Source organism: Dipodomys spectabilis, unplaced genomic scaffold (assembly GCF_019054845.1).
Source record: "Dipodomys spectabilis isolate Male_0828 unplaced genomic scaffold, ASM1905484v1 ptg000089l, whole genome shotgun sequence".
In the NCBI taxonomy this organism is placed as follows: Eukaryota; Metazoa; Chordata; class Mammalia; order Rodentia; family Heteromyidae; genus Dipodomys; species Dipodomys spectabilis.
Window position 1 is genome coordinate 7,026,623 of NW_024870766.1, and position 22,806 is coordinate 7,049,428.

General features: G+C 34.0%; 1 protein-coding gene across 3 annotated transcripts in view; it reads right to left on the reverse strand.

Moving 5' to 3' along the window:
- Rundc3b (RUN domain containing 3B) overlaps positions 1 to 22,806 on the reverse strand; it is a 104,056-nt gene that overhangs the window by 50,561 nt on the left and 30,689 nt on the right. For all 3 annotated transcript variants that reach the window (XM_042684731.1, XM_042684732.1, XM_042684730.1), the window contains exons 3-4: positions 10,377 to 10,510; positions 2,210 to 2,295 (exon numbers count right to left, since the gene is read on the reverse strand). In XM_042684731.1, the coding sequence (XP_042540665.1) occupies positions 2,210 to 2,295; positions 10,377 to 10,510 (220 nt within the window). The remainder of the gene's footprint in view (positions 1 to 2,209; positions 2,296 to 10,376; positions 10,511 to 22,806) is intronic.

Sequence of the window (22,806 nt, forward strand, 5' to 3'; positions counted from 1 at the left end):
AGTTCCTGCCTTAGATCATGAAGCTCCTCCTCCTGCACTGGAGCAAACATTTCTTCCACTATGTTGGACAGTATCAGTGCCATTTGTCTGTGAAGTCAGACAGAATAAGCCGCACACTTGTGTTCAGACTCTCAAAATACCTACAGGATTGGAGATCATTTTTCTCTCTAAGCACCTACCTCCACAACCATCCAGATAAAAGGTAAAGTACAAGTACTTTCTCCAATATTTTGTTTTATATTTTACAAATCTAATCTTCCAAATGTTTTTCTTTGACTAGAGCTTTGTATACAAATTATGTATAATTTAAAGTTTGTCTTCTTTTGAGTAAAAATTATAGTATCAGTAGTAAAAAGAAAAATTTTGTTTTTTCACATTTTTAGTCACCATCTAAAATGGAAATTCTGAGACAACTCCCTACTTAACTTCATTTCATGGGAATTACAAAGCCATTATATTTGTATCTTATTGCTGTTGTCAATATAATGTGTATAATGTGTGTATATACATATATGTGCACTAAGCTACATGTGTATTTGAACAGAGAATCTTATATATTATTACAAGAATGTTTTTTTTACTTCATAGACTTTTTAAGGAGCTGAATCATTTCCTTTTTTGTCAAAAAACAGAGCTAACACTTAAGAACAAGGAAAAAAACACTTCCCATTAAATATGTAAACTTGTTCTAAAAATAATCTATTCAAGAATTATTTCTACTCCACCCAATCATTTAAACTAAGAACAGACTAACAAGTTAATAATATTAATGTTTTAATTTCTGTTTAGAAAAATGCAATATTATAAGTGCAAAAGAGATGATCATTGTGTGAAACTGACTTCATTTCATTAACTTAGAATTTGTATGCTTCATCTGCCCATTTCTGATATGTGTTCTTTTATTTCCAAAATGCTTGTACCTCCAACTAGTCAAACTTGTTGACTAGTGAGAATAATTATTTCATTTTATCAAGTTAATTTCATACATTTAAGAGTTCTACCTTTAGAAACATTACAAGAGTACATGTTGCTAAAAAGAACTCAACAAATATGTAGTAGGTGTACTTTACACGAATACTTTTAAGAGCTAAAGATGTTATTATTCTGGTCAAATTAATTACTGCAACAACTTTATTTTTGTATCTCTCAAAGTGAAAGTTCACTTCTTTTTATCTGTAAAGATATAGGAATCTAACTAAAGATACTACAGTCTGTACTAAAAGTAAGCTAAAAAATGCCCAGATCATCTCAAAATCCACAATGTCAGGACTTGAAAGATAAGGTTCCAGATATGAATGTTCTTTATGCCTAATTTTCTCTATCAAATCTGACTGCTAGTCATCAATATTGTCAAGGTAGAAATAAAATAATATTTTAGAAGTAACTTCCTGTCTAATAGAACTTTCAGTGAGGAAGAAAATGTTCTTTGTCTGTGTTATCCATTAGCCACATGTGGTTATTGAGAACCTGAAGTGTGATATAGCAATTAAAGAACTAAGTTTGGAACTTTATGTAATATAGTGGCTGGTGGCACAAAACAGTGGCATTAGCAAACACTTTTGATATGGGGAAAGCGATGTCTTCAGTGATGTCTTCAATAGCAACAAATATAGATCAGTAGACCAGAGCTAAATATATATTACTTCTTTTTCCTAATATTAACTTTACTACGATCATAAAAAATTTAAAAGGTTCTGTTTTTCACATGGCAAAATATGCCATCTCTTAAGTCTGTATAATGAAAGAAGAAGTGTTACTATAAACTAACCTAAAAAGACAAGCCATCATCAATTATATGCAAGGATTGAAAAAGTAAATGATTCACTTAAGTTCTGTACAAGCAAATAAAAAATTCTACTGGGAATTGAAGCTTCAAGTGTTCAAAGAGTGAGAATCAGGAATTATTTTTTTAAAAATCAAGAGTTCTAGGTAAGATATGCATCTCTTACATAAATCAACACAGATTACACTTTACTAAGAAGTTAGTGGAATTAGCTGCATCATAACAAGTTTGACAAGAAATATACTCACTACCTGACTTATGTAACTATAACTCCTCTGTACATCACTTTGAAAATAAAAGAAAAAAATTTAAAAAAAGAAAAAAGAAACTGGAAAAAATGTTGAGACTTCAGAAACTAACTCTTCATTCTAAGTCTGTATATGATTCTTTTAAATAAATACTAAGAAAATTAGAGGACTTTAAAACCTGGTTGTTTTGAAGTCTCTCAGAGCCGTAGAGATGTATTCAGATAAATGCTTTTCCATAAGTGCTACTCTAATCCAGGCTCTACCCTAAAAGAAAGAAGAAACAATCAAATAGGAAAGCAATTAAAATATATATGCCACCAAAACCATAAGTAGCTTAACAAATGAAGAACAAGTCTCTCAAAACACACATTTATTAAAGACTAACAAAAATATCCAGACAGATAAAAATAAATTTGATTATATAAAGTATGTATCTTGTTCTCAGAAGTTCAGGGCACAATATAGTAATATTGAGCTACTTATGTTAAAGACTTACTTTAAATCATATAATATAATAATGAGATAAAACTCTACTTCTAGACTCTAAGCCAACATGCTATCAGTTACAAACATTCTACCACCATTAATTTAAGAGAATTTCCCATGCTATTTTTCCAGAGGGAGGTTTTATACAGTTCATCATGAACTGTATAAAAATGCATGTTTAATTGTGTGGCCAAATCATGACTTTTTTATTTTGGATACCCAAATTCCAATCTATTAACAAGTATTGAAACTATAAAAAAGAACAAAGGGTTGGGGTATAGCTCAGTGATTAGAGTAGTTGTCTAGTATGCTCAGAAGTCAGCATATTCTGGCACAGAATCACAGAGAGTGCTAACACTTTTTTGATAACTGAGGTTAGCCAATCTTTTTATAATACCCAAAGTATTTCTATGAAACAATGTAAGAGATCACATCAGTAGAAAGAATTTTAAATTTTACTTTCATTTTAACTTGACCTCTTATCAAATATTCAGAAAAATTCATGAAGATCGAATATACAGAAATCCAAAATAAGGGCTAGGAAGTTGGCTCAGTGGTAGAGTGCTTGTCTTGCATGCATGAGGCCCTGGGTTCAATTCCTCAGCACCACATAAGCAGAAAAAGCCAGAAGTGGTGCTGTGGCTCAAGTAGTAGGGCACTAGCCTTGTGCTGAAGAGCTGAGGGATAGCGCCCAGGCCCAGAGTTCAGGCCCCACAACCATCATAAAAAAATCCAAAATACTGCAATTACAATGAAAGATAAAGATGACATTAGTGAGAATGATGTTAAGCTAACATAGGTAAGGGGAGGAAGGCATGACCATGTATGTACATATAGTCAATACGCCAAACACTTGGGAAAGAATGGTCAAAAAGGAGGTAGTCTAGGTGGTGATAAAATGGAGTAAAAGCAGGAGTTCTGCTGGGAAGATCATGAAGTAGGGGTTGCTAGTATGCATTTTGCCTATCAAGCTTACCACCCTCTTTTAGTTTGCCCTATGCTCAGCCCATTGTTCCTTCAGAGTAAGTCTATAGGCACCTACAGTAAGCTGCAGCTGATCAGAACAGAGGATGGAAGATGCAAGTCACTAGCTGGCCAAGCCTCCTCATAGGATCTTCCTTGAAATTTCTCTAAAGATATAGAATCTAATGGCAGTAGTTTTAAAAAAAAAAGGGGGGGGGGGAAGCCACAAGGTCACCAATGCACACACAAGATTCTATCTAGAGAAAAATCAGGCATAGACACCATGCAGTTTCTAGATAAGCAAAGTTGGAAAAGCACTACTTCCTTATTTATTAATTTCAATCCCTACAAAACTGGCTGCAATAATTTCCTGTCTTTGTGTGAGAAATTTTATATAGTGAAAATAGATTGTACTAAATTTTAATGGTTTCTTTTCCTTCAGATAAAGGAGATAAACAGAATTATCAAGGTTTGGAGACTAAGAAAATTTGTAAGAAAATTTGACTTTAATAGTTAATGATAGTTTTAAAAATAGCAAAAATAGTCAATATTCCTTTAGAATGACCAATGAACACTGGGCCTTATTTTTAGAATTTTTTCATACAACAGTTAATACTCCTAAAAATTGTATGAACACTATGTATGCTCCAGTTAGGTTACAATACCTACTTTACTAGAGGAACTCATAATCACTTTGATTCTGCCTCCCAAGTGCTGGGTTTACAGGCAAATACCACTATGCCTGGTTCTTCCCAGTTTCACTGATAAAAGTATTATGTATTTATTGTGTTAACTGTGGTTAGAGAACCTACTTTATATGATTCCAACCCTCTGAAACAGAGACAAATAATGTCTCAGAAAATAGTACTCTGTAGGTTCAAGAAACCTATATATGTGTGTATATATATATATATATATTTACATATATATTTACTTATATATTCACTATATATATATTCAATTAACAAATATATAGCTTGAGCTTGCTTTCTTTTCCTTTCCTTTCTTTCTTTTTCCCTCTCCTCCTCCCTACCCCTCCCCTTCTCTCCTCCCTTTCCTTCCTTCCTTCCTTCTTTCTTTCTTTCTTTCTTTCTTGTTTTCCTTTCTTCCTTTCCTTCCTTTTCCTTTTTTTCTTTATGGTTCAGTCCTGGGCACTGTTCCTCAGCTTTTCTGCCCAAGGTGAGCATTCTACCACTTGAGCCAGACCTCCATTTCCACTTTTGTCATGGTTTATTGGAGATGAGAGACCCCAGAACTTTCCTGTCGCTATTTTTGAACTGAGATCCTCAGATCTCATCCTCTTGGGTATGTAGGATTATAGACATGGCCCTGCTCTTTTTTTGTTTTTGTGATATTGGGGATTAAGCCAGGGATTTGTGCACAATAGGTAGGCATTTTCCCATTTAAGCCATGGCTACAGCCCTTTTGATTTTATTTCTAAGTCATGTCTTATTAAATGCTGCCTGGGCTGGCCATAAACTAACTTTCCTCCTGACTTCTCCTCCTCCAGAGTAGCTGGAATTAGGTGTGAACTATCATACCTGGGTTTATCTTTTTTCTTTTTTGAGATTCTTGAATTTATTGAATAATGGGTATTGTTAAAAAAAATCTGTAGCTTCTTTTTTCAGAGATTTATTTATCTGGCAGGCATTCAGAGTACTAGAATATTACCTATCATCATTTAGAGCATCACTTTTGGCCATTTTTTGCGGTGTTGGACTTCAGAATTGCCTATGTCTTATAAACCTTATATGTGAAACCTGGAGTGTTTACAGTACTTTCCATCTTGTTTGTCCTGGTACTTTCACCTCCATCGCTCCAGAACAAGACTGTGACATCTTCAATCAGCTGTTTTTATCTCTTATCTACTGCTTTCAGCTTAGTTTATGGGACTTATACTCTAATATCGAAAATGAAGAATTAACAACAACCTCAAAGGAAAACTATAGGCATATTTTCAGCCATGCTTGTTTAAAATTCTTTCTTTTAAATTGTGGTTTGACTGGCAACTCAAAGGTAGGAAAACTTAAGAACAATACAGGCTCAAACCTTGAGGAAAAATTGGATGTGGTAGCTCACTCCCATACTCCCGAGGCTGAGATGGGAAGAATCACAGTTCCAGGCTAGATTGGGAAAAACTTCAAGAGCCCCATTCTCAACAGAAAAAGGTGGTAGAAAATAAGCAGATTACCTATTATCTCAGCTATGGCATAAATACTAAAGAAGAGAAATGAGGTCCAGGTGGCCCTAACCAAAATAAGTAAATAAATAAATAAATAAAAGACTTTATCTCAAAAAACAGCCAGAGCAGGAAGTGGTATTAGGCTCAAAGTGGTAAAGCACTAGCCTTGAGCAAAAGAGCTCAGGGATAGAGTGGAGGCCCCAAGTTCAAGCCAAGAAAGAAAGAAAGCGAGCAAGAAAGAAAGAAAGAAAGAAAGAAAGAAAGAAAGAAAGAAAGAAAGAAAGAAAGAAAGAAAGAAAGAAAGAAAGAAAGAAAGAAAGAAAGAAAGAAAGAGAGAGAGAGAGAGAGAGAGAGAGAAAGGAAGGAAGGAAGGAAGGAAGGAAGGAAGGAAGGAAGGAAGGAAGGAAGGAAGAAGAAAGGAAGGAAGGAGGGAGGAAAGGAAGAAAGGAGGGAGAGAGAGAGAGAGAAAAAGAGAAAGAAAGGGAGAAGAGAGAACAAGAGAAAGAGAAAGAAAGAGAGGGAGAAGGAGAGAGAGGGAGGGAGGGAAGGGGAGGGGAGGGAAGAGAAGGGGAAGGGAGGGCAGGAAAATAGGATAAAATTCCTACCTAGCAAGCGGGAAGCTCTGAGTTCTAACTCCACTCTTTCCAAGAAAAAATACAAAAAGAAAGTTAAAACAAATGAATTTCTCAAACTTGAAACCAGTTCAAATATTAAGGAAATCCAATAGAAACACAAAGTCAGTAACAGTAGTAACTAACAATTCAATTAGGAGTGGTTTTAGTTAGAACTTATATAGTAAATTTACTAATAATCAGCACAAGGGCATGGAGAAGATTCACAGGAGCTTAGACAAGAGTGAACCAAAAGAAATTGACTTGCTTAGGAGAATATGGTCTGAAACCTAAGTAAATGTATTTATATAAATCTTATGTTTAAAAATGTTTACCTATTACAGAAACACTGCAAATATACCAATACAGAAAGACAGTTGTTTCAGTATTCTACTTAATCATTAGGTTATGTTTAGGTCTTAGGAAATAGCCTCAACTTGTGACAGCCTAAGCAAAGAAAGGGAAGGGTCTGTATTTCATTCATTTTACCTTTGGAGAAACTAAGTATCAGATCTCCAATGATGATTAAGTTTCCAAAATATAATTTAAGTGGCACACTGGTATCAGGACACAAATAATCCAAATTCAATCAACTGAACTTAATCTTTTGGGGGCTGGCACTGGGACTTGAACTCAGTGCCTTCATGCTTTCACTCTGCTTTTTTAAAAGGCCAGTACTCTGCCCCTTGGGCCATGTCTTCAGTTTCCAATTCAATGTAATCCAAAGAATGGGGGTTGGGGTGTAATTCAGTGGAGGAGCACTTGCCCAGAGCACATATGCACATGGCCCAGGGTTCAATCTTTAGCAACAGAGAGAGAGAGAGAGAGAGAGAGAGAGACAGACAGACAGACAGACAGACAGACAGACAGACAGACACAGAGACAGACAGAGACAGATAGAGACAGATAGAGACAGAAAGGGAGGAAAGGAGAGGGAGGGAGGGGGCAGAGAGAGAGAAAGAGAGAGAGAGAGAGAGAGAGAGAGGAGGTGGGGAGAGAGAATATTAAGGAATGCTTCTAGGATGATTATAGAGTTGTAAGAAATGTAGGAAGATTGAGGTCTGCAGCTGGCCTGGGCAAAAAGTGCATCCTTCATTCTGAAGGATGGAACTGTTGCTAAGTAGCAGAGTGACTACCTAGCAAGCACAAGGCCTGAGTTCAAACCCCAGATCAAACAACAACAAATAATGTTGCTATATCAAAGTAGTCAGTGTCCAATTGTACATCTATGTCTTCCATTGCTTAAAGTTTAAACTATTATCTGTATAAGACTAAAAGTGTACTCAAAGAAAATCTTCCCCTTTATATAATATTAAAAATGATCCTGCTTTGATAACAAGTACACTAAGTTGTATATAACTTATCAGCTAATTTTGGTGCTTTAATGTGGAATATTTTTCAAGACTGCCACTCAAAGCATCTATAAACCACTGATACATTTATTCAGTTCTTTGATCCTGACAGTTAGAAGGTATGATTAAGTACTTTTTGCTCTTCTTCCTGCAATGAATAAAAACAGATCTAGTTCTTGCCACAACCAAGTAAATTTTAGGTCTCTCTTCTATTAACTAGAATATGCTTAAGGCCTGAGCAAAATAAAGATAAAAACACATGATGGGAACATGATTTTTCTGTGGCATTTTGATACTCAGCACCAGTTCTTTAGAGAATAAACATTAGCCCTGCTGGGTATCATCCTGTTTGCTGATGATGCTGGCCCAAGAGTCTGATTAAGACAGCTGAGAAGCTAGGGTTTGAGTTTCTTTGGTCCACCCAGGTCAAAAGCCACATTCTAAGGTTAGCTGAATTCTCAGTTACTTTCTGTATTTTGGGTATATGCTAGTTTTATAAATACATTCTATTGAAGAGATTTACAATGTGCTTCTCAGGCTTATATATCCTACTGTAGAAAATAAGAAAGTTTATGTTCTATAATTATTTCTTATAAAATCTATGAATATTTGATTCATTCTTATTACAACTAATCTTTTAATCATAGCCTAAAGAAACCAAGATATTATTTCCTTAAACCACAAGAAAAAATGTGAAAGCAAAACTGCTACAAATTCCACTAAAATGTAATTATTTTATAATTCTACAATAATATGTCTTATTCATATAAGTTCTACATATCTCCTACATTTAGCTACTACTATCTTATTTTATGTATATGTATAAAATCCTGCTCACACATATACACTGTTGGAAAAAAAGTCTTTTAATAGCTTTACAGATAATTGTGATATTCTCCCTCGATTGTAAATTAAAACTCAGTGAATGTTATTTGGATCATGGAATATATAACAAAACTAATAAACTTTTAATACAGTATTATATTAAATCCATTGATAATCCATCATTTACTGATATATGATTTTATAATGTTATGAAATGATCAATTGGTAGATATAAAACAGGTCTGTCAATGTTAACAATTTCCTTAAAAAGATCTTTGCTAATTATCAACATCATTGTTACCAGAAAAGCCTTTAATAGGAGTCCTGGATGGGGATTTATACCAAGCCACCAAGAGCTAGGAAGCTTTCCTTAGTTTTCCTGATGCCCTACTCACACTTTAAATAAAAATTTTGCCTCTGCTCCCCACACTCCCCCACAACAAAAGCTTTTACTAACTATTAAAGTGGTAAACAAGTTTTCCTAAGTTTAGTTTTTGCTTAAAAGTTTTACTTTTACATCAAATATCAAGTACAAAGAAGGACAGCTATACCTCACATTTCAGTGTGAAAAACCAAATAGATCCATAGTTTATTTTCCTGTATCAGAATGATCCGCTTCCTCCTTTCACTACTTCCCCTCCATGTTCCTGTTCCATTTCTGGGGATCCAGAGTGGACTTCCATATATTGTTTATTTATTTTTATCGTAACTCTTCTTTCCTAGCATTAAAAGTAACATATTTGTTTCTACCACCTGAAGTTACGCTTTTAAAGGGAGAAAATTCTATTTGCTTCATTCATCAATAGACCTTTGGTGGTCCAGCATAGTGTTAGCACACAGCTGGCATTCAAGAAATATTTTTTATTGATTGATTTTAATGAAATTATTTAAATATATGTATTATTTTTAAATGTTATCTACTTTTGAAGTATTTTATCATTGACTGAATGGATTGGAGGTATATTTTACATTATTATAAGGTTAGTGTTACAGTGATTAAAAAAAATGGGATTTTTTAAAAAAGCTTTAATTTTAATATTGGAATAAATACTGTATCCTGAAGTGCCTTCTTCAGAAAGAAAGTTTCTTTTTCTTCAAAAGAATGTTTGCCAAATGTTCAGTCTAAAAGGTAGGCACTAATGGCTCATGCCTGTGATCCTAGCTACTCAGGAGCCTGAACTCCAAAGATTGCAGCTCAAAGCTAGCCCAGGTAGAAAAGTCTATGAGATCTTATCTCCAATTAACCAACAGAAAACTGGAAGTGGTACTGTGCAGCCCAAGTGGTAGAGCGCTAGCCTAGAGCAAAAAGAACTGAGGGACAACTTCCAGACCCCAAGTTTAAGCCCATGACCAACAAAAACAAAAACAAGAAAGTATAAAATGAAAAATACATAGTTCAGATTAAGATTCAAACAACTGCAAAAATGCCTTTCTTAGGGGTAACTATATTTCAGTTTCTTACAGAAATGTTTTATGCATATTTCCCATCTTTCTTAGCTGACAGGCTAGGCTGAACTCTCCTCCTGCCTCCGCCTCACTATAATGCTAGATTACAGGCATTGGCTGGCCATATTTTTATTTTACTTACAATATTAAAAATACACATAAGCAAAAGTTGAGATCTAATAAAATTAGTGTTTACTGTACATCATGAATATTGTAAGGTAAAACTAGTGTTTTTATACTGTGTGTGTGGCAGAAAGAATGTGAACTTTAAAGAAAAGATATTCAGGGCATTCGTTAGACATCTATTTCCTGAAATCATCAAGCAATTAAAATAGGAAACATTTTCATTTTAGCTGAGTAGGTTCAGACTTTACTGCTACAACAGTAAAGAAAGAAAACATTTTCTCCTTCCCAAAGTGCTTATTAGTTCAAAAATGCTTATAATTAGTACATACATGGTACATATTGTCAGTGACTTACCTTAGCTCTAGAGGAGCTGACATTTTCCATATTTTCAATGCTGCAGATACAATTCTGTGAAACTTTCCGACAAGCCACTCTGATATAGTCCCAGAAGCTACGAGGACTTTCATAACCAAACCAGGTAACTTGACCTTCAGGAGATAAATTGTAATAAAAAAATAAAAACTAGCTAGAAGATTTAAAAATGAAACACCAATAAAATAATTTAATTTCTCTGGATTCCAAGCAAGTAATGAAAAGACAATTTGGCATCTCATTCCTATTTTGGTGCAAGGGAACTTGTTTTCTTTCTCTCTGAGCAGTAATTAACATATACAGAGTAGTTAACATGACCTAGGCTATATGCTATTTGCTGCATCTACATTCTAATCCTCTTAGCAGTACTGTCAGGTAAATTATAGCACCATTCTCAACTAACAGAAGATCAGATGGATAGAGTGTTCCAAGTCATTTCTCAATATTACAAGCTAGAAGATGATCAAATTCAGATCTATCTAGTTCAACAACTCAGGTTTCTAATTTCCCAGGCATCCTTTTTCATCTATATCCATCCTCCAGATGGTTAGCACATTGATGACGTGAAAAGTTATTATAAAAATTTACTTCCTAACCAACCTTTTCCCATACCCATAATTCTAAACTTACTCAAAAAGTATCTAGTCTAATCTAATTTTCCTTGCTTCTATTACTTGAGATCATTCAATCATTCTATAGTTGCAAATGAGAGGTATAAGTATCAGACTTCCCATCAAGAAATTAAGTGTTGAGTGGTCAAAATTCTACTTACAGCCATCATCTCTGTTTATAGATAAACATTTGGCTTTGTGAGAATGGAGAGCCTACCCGGCAACAGACACAGAGTTTTTCCAAAATAAGCCTTTTCTACCCATTAAAAAAAAAAACAAGCAGAAAAAAGAAATGAAGTACTGTATAGTGGCAGAGAAGAGAGAATACCACAAGAATTCTTTGTTGACTTTAAATCTCTCTAAAAAGGCAGTATGAGAAATAGAAGTCAAAATAATCAAGGAAGAACAACACTTTAGTAATCAGTGTCAACCACCAAAGTTGTGAACCCAGATAAGTAACTAGGGAGAAAGATAAGCATGGATTGTCTATAACCAAGAAAAGTTTTGCTTGTTTTTTAAAGAATTACCTTTATAAGGAAACATACTTTTCAACAGAGAAAGATCTGCTTTTCTAAATCACAATTTTAAACTTTTTTATCAGATGGCTGAAGACAATAATTCATAAATTTTAAAGAACTGTCAAAAACAAAAACAAAGACCCCAATGATACAATGATTTAAAAAAAAAAAACAGTGATAAAAAGAAACACTGAAAAAAAGATCTAGAAATCTAGTATTGGACTGAGCAGATGAGTAGGCTGTAAACCCTGGGAATTTACTGCTGTGAATAGACGGTTCTAGGTATAAAGACTTGAACCATGCCAGGCACTGGTGGCTGACACCTGTAATCCTAGCTACTCAGGGGGCTGAGATCACAGTTCAAAGCCAGCTGGGGCAGGAAACTCCATGAGACTCTTATCTCCAATTAACCACCAGAAAACCAAAGTGGTGTTGTGGCTTAAACACGCCTTGAGCTGAAGAGCCCAGGGACAGCGCCCAAGCAGAGTTCAAACCCTTGACCAACCCCCCCCCCCCCAAAAAAAAAAAGACTTTAAATGAAGCAATAATGTAAGATTTCTAAGATTACAAACTGATAAATTAATTCACAGAATGGCAACATTCATGACTTGCAGAACCTTAAATAATCTAGTATTATTTTCACAACACTTATCAGCTCAACAAATTAGATGTGTCTGTTTTCCTTTCTGATCTATATGCATTTGACATTTCCAAAGTGAGGTTTTTAATTAAAGATACTCAGCTTGTCACATTCAGATTATCTCCTTTAAGTCAAAGTGGATTTCCTTGTTAGACCCTTCAAAAAAGTACTTACGTAAATTGTCTAAACAGTTTCAATTTTTACTTAAACAATTAGTTTATGCATCTACAAAAAGAGTTAAGTTTAGCCAGGCACCTGAGTGGTTCACACCTATATTAGCTACTTGAAAGACTAAGAGCAGGAAAATCACAGTTCAAGGCCATTCTGGGCAGGAAGACTTCTCCTCAATTGATTAAGTTGGCTGTAGCTGTACTCACTAGTCATTTTGGCTACTACAGGAAGACAAAAATGGGCAGATTATAATCCAGGTGCATGTCCAGGTTGGAAGTAATACTCTCAAAAATTACCAGCATGAAAAAGAGCTGGAGGTGTGGTTCCAAAGTAGGGTATCTGTCTAGCAAGCACACTGCACAGAGTTCAAACCCCAGTACCATAAAAATATGTTGAATTTATTTAAGCTTAATATAAGCGTCCAACTGGTTATTTCAGATACTATCATTACATACTTCTTCTATTTAAACACACATTAAATGCTAAAGTCTTTAGTATTCAAAAGGTAGATTAAAATGTCATAGATGATTATACACTAAAAACTAACACTGAAGGAATAAATAACCAATCTCACAAAGTTTTCATTTTCTTTTTTTTTTTTTGGGGGGTCCTGTCATGGGGCCTGAACTCTGGGCCTGGACGCTGTCCCTCAGCTCTTCAGCGTAAGGCTAGCACTCTACCACTTGAGCCACAGCGCCACTTCCGGCTTTTTTTCTTTTTTGCTTATGTGGTGCTGAGGAATCGAACCCAGGGCCTCATGCATGCAAGGCAAGCACTCTACCACTGAGCCACCTTCCCAGCCCAGTTTTCATTTAAAAAAAAACACAAAAGCAAATCAAATAGCAGGAGACTGACTAATTTGTACTTTAGAGAAACTTTGTTCTAAAGAAGAGATATACCATTAACAGAAAATTCTTTATAGCTCTTGATAAAGAGTATGCATACACTTTTAATAAGTATTCTTGAAAACTGACAAAGTTAAACAAGCTTTTCAAACCATATTCCTATCCCATCAATCCCATGCTAATTTATTATGGACACAGAAATAAGTGGTAAAAAGTTTTAAGACTTCAAAAAAATATACTACTGACCATTGCCTCTTTCTTGTTCACTATCTAAAACTGTTCTTTAGAATCCAAAATGTCTTCTAAAATTAGTCCTCTACATTAAGTGAGACAGGTATTCAATCTTAAAATGGGTCTATGTTTTGCTTTTATCTTATTTTGTGGCCAGAATAAAATCTAAGAAAAAGAATTTAATTTCTAAGGTAGTTTTTACTAAGCAGTGACTAATGACACATCATCTTTTAATAGTACAATATAAATATAAATGAATCTGTTAACTGATTTTCTTTCCCCATCTTTTGTAGCTTGCTCAACTATGTATATAATACCTAACAACTGGTCTAATACTGAAGTTCTGTTACTATTATTTTTATTTCTCATCTGACAATACTAAAGAACATTTGTTACCCTGAAGCCAATATTCATCTAGATAATCAACAAAAGATAAGGCAGTCATACCAAATTTTAATGAGCCACTCTGATAACACTATAAAACTTAGCAGAAACAAAGAAAATTGGTTGCTTATAACTTTTTTTTACTTTATTAACATTTATATACTTAACCTTAAACTTTTCACTTTACATTTTTTTCTTTCTTTCTTTTTTTTTGGGGGGGGGTCAGTCGTGGGGCTTGAACTCTGGGCCTGGGCACTGCCTTCAGCTCAAGGCTAGCACTCTACCACTTGAGCCACAGAGCCACTTCCTCACTTTACATTTTTTTTTAACATTTTTCTTACTGCTAATTTATAAAAGCCAGTTTCAAATTTTCTACTATCTTTTTATTACACAGAGAACATTCCCACTTTTACAAGAGGTCAGAGTATTTTTTCCTTCAATTAAAATATTATTATTAGTTGAAGTTTGTACTTACACACTATCCAGCTAATTCAACGAAAATTTCATCTTACTGTTTTTTAAAAAGAAATAAATTTAGCAAGCTGCCAATGGCTCACACCTATAAATTCTAGCTACTCTGGAGGCTGAGATCTGAGAACTGTGGTGCAAAGCCAGCCTGAGAAAGTTCATGAGACTCTTATCAACAATTAACCACCAGAAAATTTGAAGTTGAGCTGTGGTTCAAAGTGGTATACTGCTAGCCTTGAGCCAAAGAAGTCAGGAACAGTACCCAGTTCCCGAGTTAAAGAACTACAACCGACAAAAAAGAAAAAGAAAAAAAAAGAAATTTAAACATTTCAAAACAATTTTATGCTTTCTGATGGATGAGTAGAATTCCACTGTATATATATACACACACACACACATATATATATATATATATATATATATATATATATATACATATTTTCTTGTTTGTCCATTCAGGGACATTTGGGATGACTCTATATATCTTGGCTTTTGTAAAGAATGCTGCAATGCAATATACACAAGAAAATATGTTGGAAATGATCTGTACAACTTGGGGCTTGGGGGTTAGGGGGAGGGAAAGTAGGAGAAAAATGAGGGAAGAGGTAACAAGTTTGACAAGAAATGTACTTATAACTTATGTAACTGTAACCCCTCAGTACATTACCTTGACAATAAAAAAAACAGAATGAAAAAAAAAAAGAATTCTATAATGAACATGGTTGTGCTACAAGCTTTAGTGTGGCCTGTCTGCAGTCTAATGGAAAAATGCTCAGGAGTGGAATTTCTGGGTCATAGAGAAGCTCTATGATTAGTCTTTTGAGGAACCTCCATACTGTTTTCCAGAGTGGTTGAAAAGTTTACATTCCCATTAACAGTGTACTATCATTCCCTTTGGGTCCACCCCTCCAGCATCTGCTATTGTTAGTTTTCTTTATAATGGCCATTCTAACTGGTGGAATCTCAATGTACTTCTGATTTTCATTTCTTTCTTTTCTTTTTTTTGTCAATTGTGGGGCTTGAACTCTGGGCCTGGGCACTGTCTCTCAGCTTTTCAGCTCAAGGCCAGTGCTCTACCACTTGAGCCACAGTGCCACTTCTGGTTTACTGGTGATTTATTGGAGATAAGAGTCTCATGGACTTTCCTGTCCAGACTGGCTTTAAACTGTGATCCTCAAATCCTGAGTAGGTAGGATTACAAGTGTGAGCCACTGGCACCCAGCTAATTTTCATTTATTTTATGGCCAGAGATGTTGAACATTTTTCATGTACACATTGCCCCTTCTTATTTCTTCTTCTGAGAAGTCTGTAAGTTTTTAGCCCACTAATTATTGTTTCCTTGAGGGATTTTTTTGGGGTGTTAATTTTTTGAGCTCTAGGTATATTTTAGATATGAGGCCCTTATCTGATGTATAGCTAGTAAAGATCTTCTGCCATTCTGTGGGCTTTCTATTTATCTTGCTAGCTATGTCCTTTGCCATGCAGAAACTCTTCAGTTTGATGCTATCCTATTTATCCAGTCTTTTCTTTGAATCATTGTGATTCTGGATCTTGGGAAGTTTGGACCCATGCCTAGAAGGCCTAGTGTTTCCTCTACCCTTTCTTGTAATATTTTCATGGTACCTGGATTTACCTTGAGGTCTTTAATCTATAGGTATCTAGCTTCAGTTTTCTGCACATGTATGCCAATTCTGCCAGCACCATTTGTTGGAGAGGTTGTCTTTCTTCTATTCTGTGTTTTTAGCTCCCTTGTCAAATATTAGATGGCTATAGGTCTGTGGGTTAATTTCTGAGACTTCTACTGTGTTCCACTGGTTTTTAGGCCTATGCTGTGTCAGTACCAAGCTGTTTTTATTCCTATGGCTTTATAATAGAGTTTATAGTTTGGTATTGATATTCCTCCTTTTTTTATTCCTATGGCTTTATAATAGAGTTTATAGTTTGGTATTGATATTCCTCCAACACTGTTCTTCCTGATAAGGATTGTTATTTGGGGTCTTTGATTATATTGTACCATTTGTAAGGAAATGGAAAGACTTGGAAAAATAATCATTTCAAGTCCAGCACTAGGCTGGGAAGGTGGCTCAGTGGTAGAGCACTTGCCCTGCATTCATGAGGCCCTGGGTTCGATTCCTCAGCACCACATAAGCAAAAAGAAGAAAGCCGGAAGTAGCGCTGTGGCTCAAGTGGTAGAGCGCTAGCCTTGAGCTGAAGAGCTGAGGTACAGTGCCCATGCCCAGAGTTCAGGTCCCACGACTGGACCCCAAAAAAAAAAGAAATGTACTCAAGTCCAGCACTAGTGGCTTAAGTCTGGCCTGTAATCCTAGCTACTCAACAGGCTGAGATCCAAGGATCAAGGTTTGAAGCCAACCTGAGCAGGAAAGTCTTTGAGATTAACTCACATTAACCACCAAAACCAAAGAAAGGAAGCTGTGGCTCAAATGGTAGATCAGGAAAAGTGCCCAGACCCTGAGTTCATGCCTTAGGACAGGTACAAAATAAGAAAAGAAAAAACAGGATAATATAATGTCATGATCTCCATTAATGTCAAAATTAACCTTTATACAGAAAATATTACTAATTACTGCTTTAACAAATGAATTTACCTATATATGATTCTTAATTCCATGGTTTTCATTGGTTCTATTTCTATTCATTTCTGTATCTCTGATGATTGAACTACATTATCATGATTGATATAATTCAATAAATGTTAATAATTCACAGAAAGTTAGCTTTCTGTCTTTGCTACATTCACTCTAAAGTTCTCTCTTTTTTTCCTTTCTAATTTTTTTCTAGTACAGATGCAGTTAGGTCTTTTTGTTTTAAAACATGTCAAGTTAGATTTATTGACTCTTGGATAAAAGGATATACCATTTGTAAATCAAATAAAAAACTAAGTGTAAATTATCAGATAGCAATTTTATTTTAACTAGCAACACTAGACACAATACATTCCATTCTATTGCTAATATTAATGCAAGTTCTTGTCAAAATTTTTGAGTCTTCAACTTTTTATTTAAATGTGAGAAAAAGTATTCATTGAAACACTAAAATTGCAATATGTACTACAATTCAGCTTACAAAGAAATATCATGGTACCTGGATTTACATAATTTACTGAGTTTTGAAAACAAGATAAAGCGTCATAAACTTTAAAAATCACTTCAAAATTCCATTTTTTTTTGCCTGTCATGGGGTCTGAGCTCTGGTCTGGGCGCTGTCCCTCAGCTCTTCAGCTCAAGGCTAGCGCTCTACCACTGGAGCCACAGCGCCACTTCTGGCTTTTTCTGTTTATGTGGTGCTGAGGAATCGAACCCAGGACCTCATGCTTGCAAGGCATGCACATTACTACTGAGCTACCTTCCCAGCCCTAAAATTCCATTATTTTAGAAACAAAGATATATGTTCATTGATTTATAATTTAAAAAGTACTGAATATCAATTATATAAATGTTCGATGTATAAAATCATAGTGACTTAAAAAAGAAATGTAGAAAAACCTTAATAAAGTTATTATATCACATAAAAATGGCAATTGATTGAGCTGATTTCAATAGTAAAAACTCCAAATGGACAGGTGTGAATACATTCTATAAATTTGAAGTATTTGAATTTAAAAAAAAGAAATGTAGAAAAACCTTAATAAAGTTATTATATCACATAAAAATGGCAATTGATTGAGCTGATTTCAATAGTAAAAACTCCAAATGGACAGGTGTGAATACATTCTATAAATTTGAAGTATTTGAATTTATTGATAGAGATAATAAAAGAGCAGTTTAAATCATGTCAATCATGGAGTTACCTCAATTTTTTGTAAAATTTCAAGAAAACTGTAAAAGCTACTTAAAATTTTAGAGTAAAAATATATATTATATATGTGAATATAAAATAATAGGCATTCCAAAATAACTCTAATATACCACAACTAACTCTTAATCATGATATGTATTAAAAAGTGAAAATTGTACATTAGAAAGGGAACTTAGCTCTAAATTTCTGGCAAAGTAGTTTGCAGTGCTTTTTTTTTTTTTTTTTTTTTTAAAGAAAAACAGCTAATAGTACCAGAAAATTTATAAATGATTTTGAGGAAGGCAATGTGTTAAGTTTACAAAATCAGAAACAATGTTGGGACTAAGATTATATTAGCATCCCAAAATGAAATCTTTTTCTCTGTTATATAAAATGAAAAATATTATTTCCTTCAAATGAATAATATTAGAGCAATAAAGTAATCCAAACTTGTTACAGGGAATTGGAATACACTATATACATGCATGGAAATAGTCTTTTTAACATATTCAGATCCTTACACTTAGTGGTCAGGTACTTGAGCCACATTCTAGCCCATTAATGCTTTAGTTATTTGTAAGATATGATCTGACTTTTTGCTTTGGCAAGCTGAGACCTGGTTTCTCCAAGTTATGGAGGCATCTAATCATGACCATGTTTTCATTGGTCAAGATAAGAATTTAAAACTTTTGCCCAGCCTAGCCTAGAATCAGGATCCTCCCAATCTCAGTCTCTCAAGTAGCTAAGATTACAAGCCTGCTCTTCCCTCAGCTTTACTGTTTTTGTCTATGTGGTACTGCTCACCAGAAGCCTAATATAAATTTTAAATTATTGGTTGGATGAGACTTTAAAAATGAATTTCAAATAAGAAAAACTTCAAAAATTCTCCAGGATCATAGTTTAAAGTACTAAGAAACCTTTTCTATAAGTAAGCAAAATTTATATACAAATAAATTTTAAATTAAAAGAAAAATTATCTCTTAAAAATTCTGATGTGGCTATAAAATATAAAGGCTATTTTACTGTATCTCCTCTAATAAATACATATATTTGAGATAGTTTTCTTAGTTTTTCACCCAGAAATTCCTACAGCAAACACAGGAACTAAAGGTACTACAATAGTCATATAGCTCATATAGAAGCAAGTACTAATTATGCTGCAATTCTGTTTCAGAATTTTAGATAACTCCACATTATTAAAAAAATTATAAACAAATTTACTAATGTTACCATGTATATAAGAAAAATATTTCAAATGTTTCAAAACAAATCATAAACTCATGTAAAATATGTCAACAGTAATCATGTGAAAAAAATACCAAGAAAAGTTATTATTAATAAAAACATGCTATATGAAAACTAATTTCATGTTTTATAACTAGTTTTATTCTAGAGTGTTTAAGAAATAATTACTCTACAAAACAAATAGGCAAAGGTCATGACAGGAAATTAAAAAATAAGCTGAGTAAACATGAAAATATATTTCATGAAAATTAATTTCATTTACAAACAAACACAAAATAAGATTACAAGATATAAGGGTAAAAAGTATGGCTCAAGTGGTAGAGTACCTGCCCATGAAACAAGGAGCTCTGAATTCAAACCTCAATGCTAACAAAAAATACATGCACACATCTATTGTATAGATATACATATATATACATAGAATAATGTACACATAATTACACACACAAACTCATACATATTGCAATAGTGGGCAGCCAAAAAGATATGTTTCCACATCAAATTAAGATGCAAATATTATTAATAAAATGATATGGAAAAATAACAATAACATACATTATTTTTGGTATGACCTCCCTGATAGAGAATCTATAGCAATATATAGTAAATTTAAAAATCATATATATTTTGGCTGGGCACCTGTGGGTCACCCCTGTAATTCTAGCAACTTAGGAGGCAGAGATTCAGGATTATGGTTTGAAACCCCCTTGAGCAGGAAAGTCTATGAGACTCTTAACTCCAATTAACCACACACACACACACACACACACACACACACACACACACACACACACACACACACACACACACACACACACACACACACACACACACACACACACACACACACAGCAAGTCAGGAGTGGAGTTGTGACTCAAATGGTAAGAATGCTAGCCTTGAGCAAAAGAGTTCAGGGACAGAACCCACACCCTGAGTCCAAGCCTCAGAGTTAGCACACACATCCACAAAAGAACTGCACACATTGGATTTTAGTAATTATAGTTTATTAAAGTATGTTTATATGAAGGAAAATATGAAAAAAATCAAGAGGAAATTATGGTTCATTCATACAATAAATACAACCTTAAAACATAAATTGAAATATATTCAAATATTGACAACACATATAAAACAAAAACTTTCCACACCTGGCTACTCAAAAGGCTGAGATCTGAGGATCATGGCTCAAAGTCAGACCAGGAAAAAAAGTCTGTGAAACTCTTATCTCCAAAACTCTTATCTCACCAAAAAGCTGGAAGTGGAACTGTGGCTCAAGTGGTTGAGTGCTAGCTTTGAGCAAAAGAAAAAAAAAGAAAGAAAGAAAAGAAAAAAAAAAGAAAATAAAAAATGCAAGAAAAATGTAAAAAAAAATAAAATAAAACAAAAAAAGGCTCAGGGACAGTGCTCAGAACTTGAGTTCAAGTCTCAGGACTGGCAAAAAACAAAAAAGATTATGAACAAATGTTTACAGTAACTATTCATAAGAGCAAACATGGGAAAACTTTAATGTCCATTAACTAATGAAGGATACACAAGATATGATATGGCATATGTAAATAATAGAATATCATTCACCCATAAAATGGAATGAAGTGTGATAACATGTAACAACAGAATGAATCCAAAAACCATGCTCAGTGAGAGAAACTAAACACATACAGAAGTCACATATTTTATAGCTCTATGCATATGGAACAACTAGAACAAATAAATACACAGAGACAGAAAGATTAGTGGTTATAAGGGCATAAATAAGGTGGAGAAAGGAAAATGAAAACTTAGTAGATAGGATTTACTTTTAGGACTGATAAAATGTTCTAGAATATTAAACATGTTTGCACATTAGTCAATATTAGTCATAGTTGAATAATTGAATATACTAAAACCCACTAAAATGTATATATGTTATTAATAAGTTTTTTTTATTGTGGAAATACCGTATAGAGGGGTTACAATTACATGAGCAAGGTAATGAGTAAATTTCTTAGCAAGCATTGTTGCCTCCTCCTTTGTTTCCCCTTACCATCTCTGCCCTCCCATCTCCCTAAAATGTATATTTTTAAATGGTTAAAATGTTAAATTTCTTATATAAATTTTACCTCAACTTCAAGAATTCTAAAGAACAAAATGAAATGAAAAATGTAAGTATGGCTATGAAACATCCATCATATACTAGGGTCTAAACATAGAACAGAAAAAATAAGCATAACTATATATACACAAATATACAACAAAAAATATATACGCTGCAGCTATATTTAGATTTGGGATTTCTAAGTTTTTATTAATGTCTTCTACCATTTTTTATTTGAACTTCTTATCACTGTTTTTTGGTCCGGTCATGGGGCCTGAACTCTGGGCCTGAGTGCTGTCCCTCAGCTCTTCAGCTCAAGGCTAGCACTCTACCACTTGAGCCACAGCACCACTTCCGGCTTTTTTCCTTTTTGTTTATGTGGTGCTGAGGAATCGAACCCAGGACCTCATGCATGCAAGGCAAGCGCTCTACCACTGAGCCACCTTCCCAGCCCCACTTCTTATCACTTTTATGAGTATGGAAAAGAAAGCTAAATGTGACTGGTAGCCTAAAGAAATAAAAGCATAAGTAGAAAAAAGATTCAGTTGTTAAGTAATCATGAGAACTTCTTTCTTTTTACTTTTCCCATTTAAAAAAATATAGTACAACATTAAGAAGTATACAAGGTTAACAGTCCTTGTGATGGAATAAAATTTTAAAGTAAAAAGTCTTCTCAAAAGGCATCAGAACAAACAAGAAATGATGATGTCTATAAACTTAAGAGTAAACTGAAGAATATAATTTGGATTGAAAATTTTATCTAAGTTATGGACATTTGATTGATACTTAATTTTCTCCTGGTTACTAACCTTTACCAGTAATTGCTTTAGAGACTAGTACTTTCTGTTTTCACAATCTACAGTTATTTATTCCTGAATCTTAAATTTACACTAACACATTAATATAGAGGTTAGTTCTCTATGTAATTTTAAAAACTGAATTAAATTTACTATGGAACACATAACATTCAATGTTTCAAGAAATATTTGAATATTATAAATTTCTGAGATGCAAAATCTCCTGAAACTTTCTTAAATTACCAAGTACATAACTTAAAAGGGTGTTTCTGAGAGACTGACCTTGACCATTGTTTAAACACCAAATTCTGGCAACCTTAAGGCCATTTTTCTTATCTTTGGTATCATGCTTTGGCCTGAATATATGGGTTTTTACTGGATAAATTGTGTTCATGTTACTACAGAAACAATTCAAGTTTCATCTTGTGTGTGATCAAAAGTTGGAAAGTCTTCAAAAATGCACAAAGAAAACTCAAACCCAAATAGATAGGTTTATCTTTACCTATTGTTTCAAACAGTGTTTATGTTTCACTTCAAAAGATGGTCTCCTGGGGAGGTAACTAGCAGCCAAGTCAGGAAGAGCTTTGAGGTTTAAGCCAGAATTCCCCAGCAATGCTTAGGTGTAACTGCTG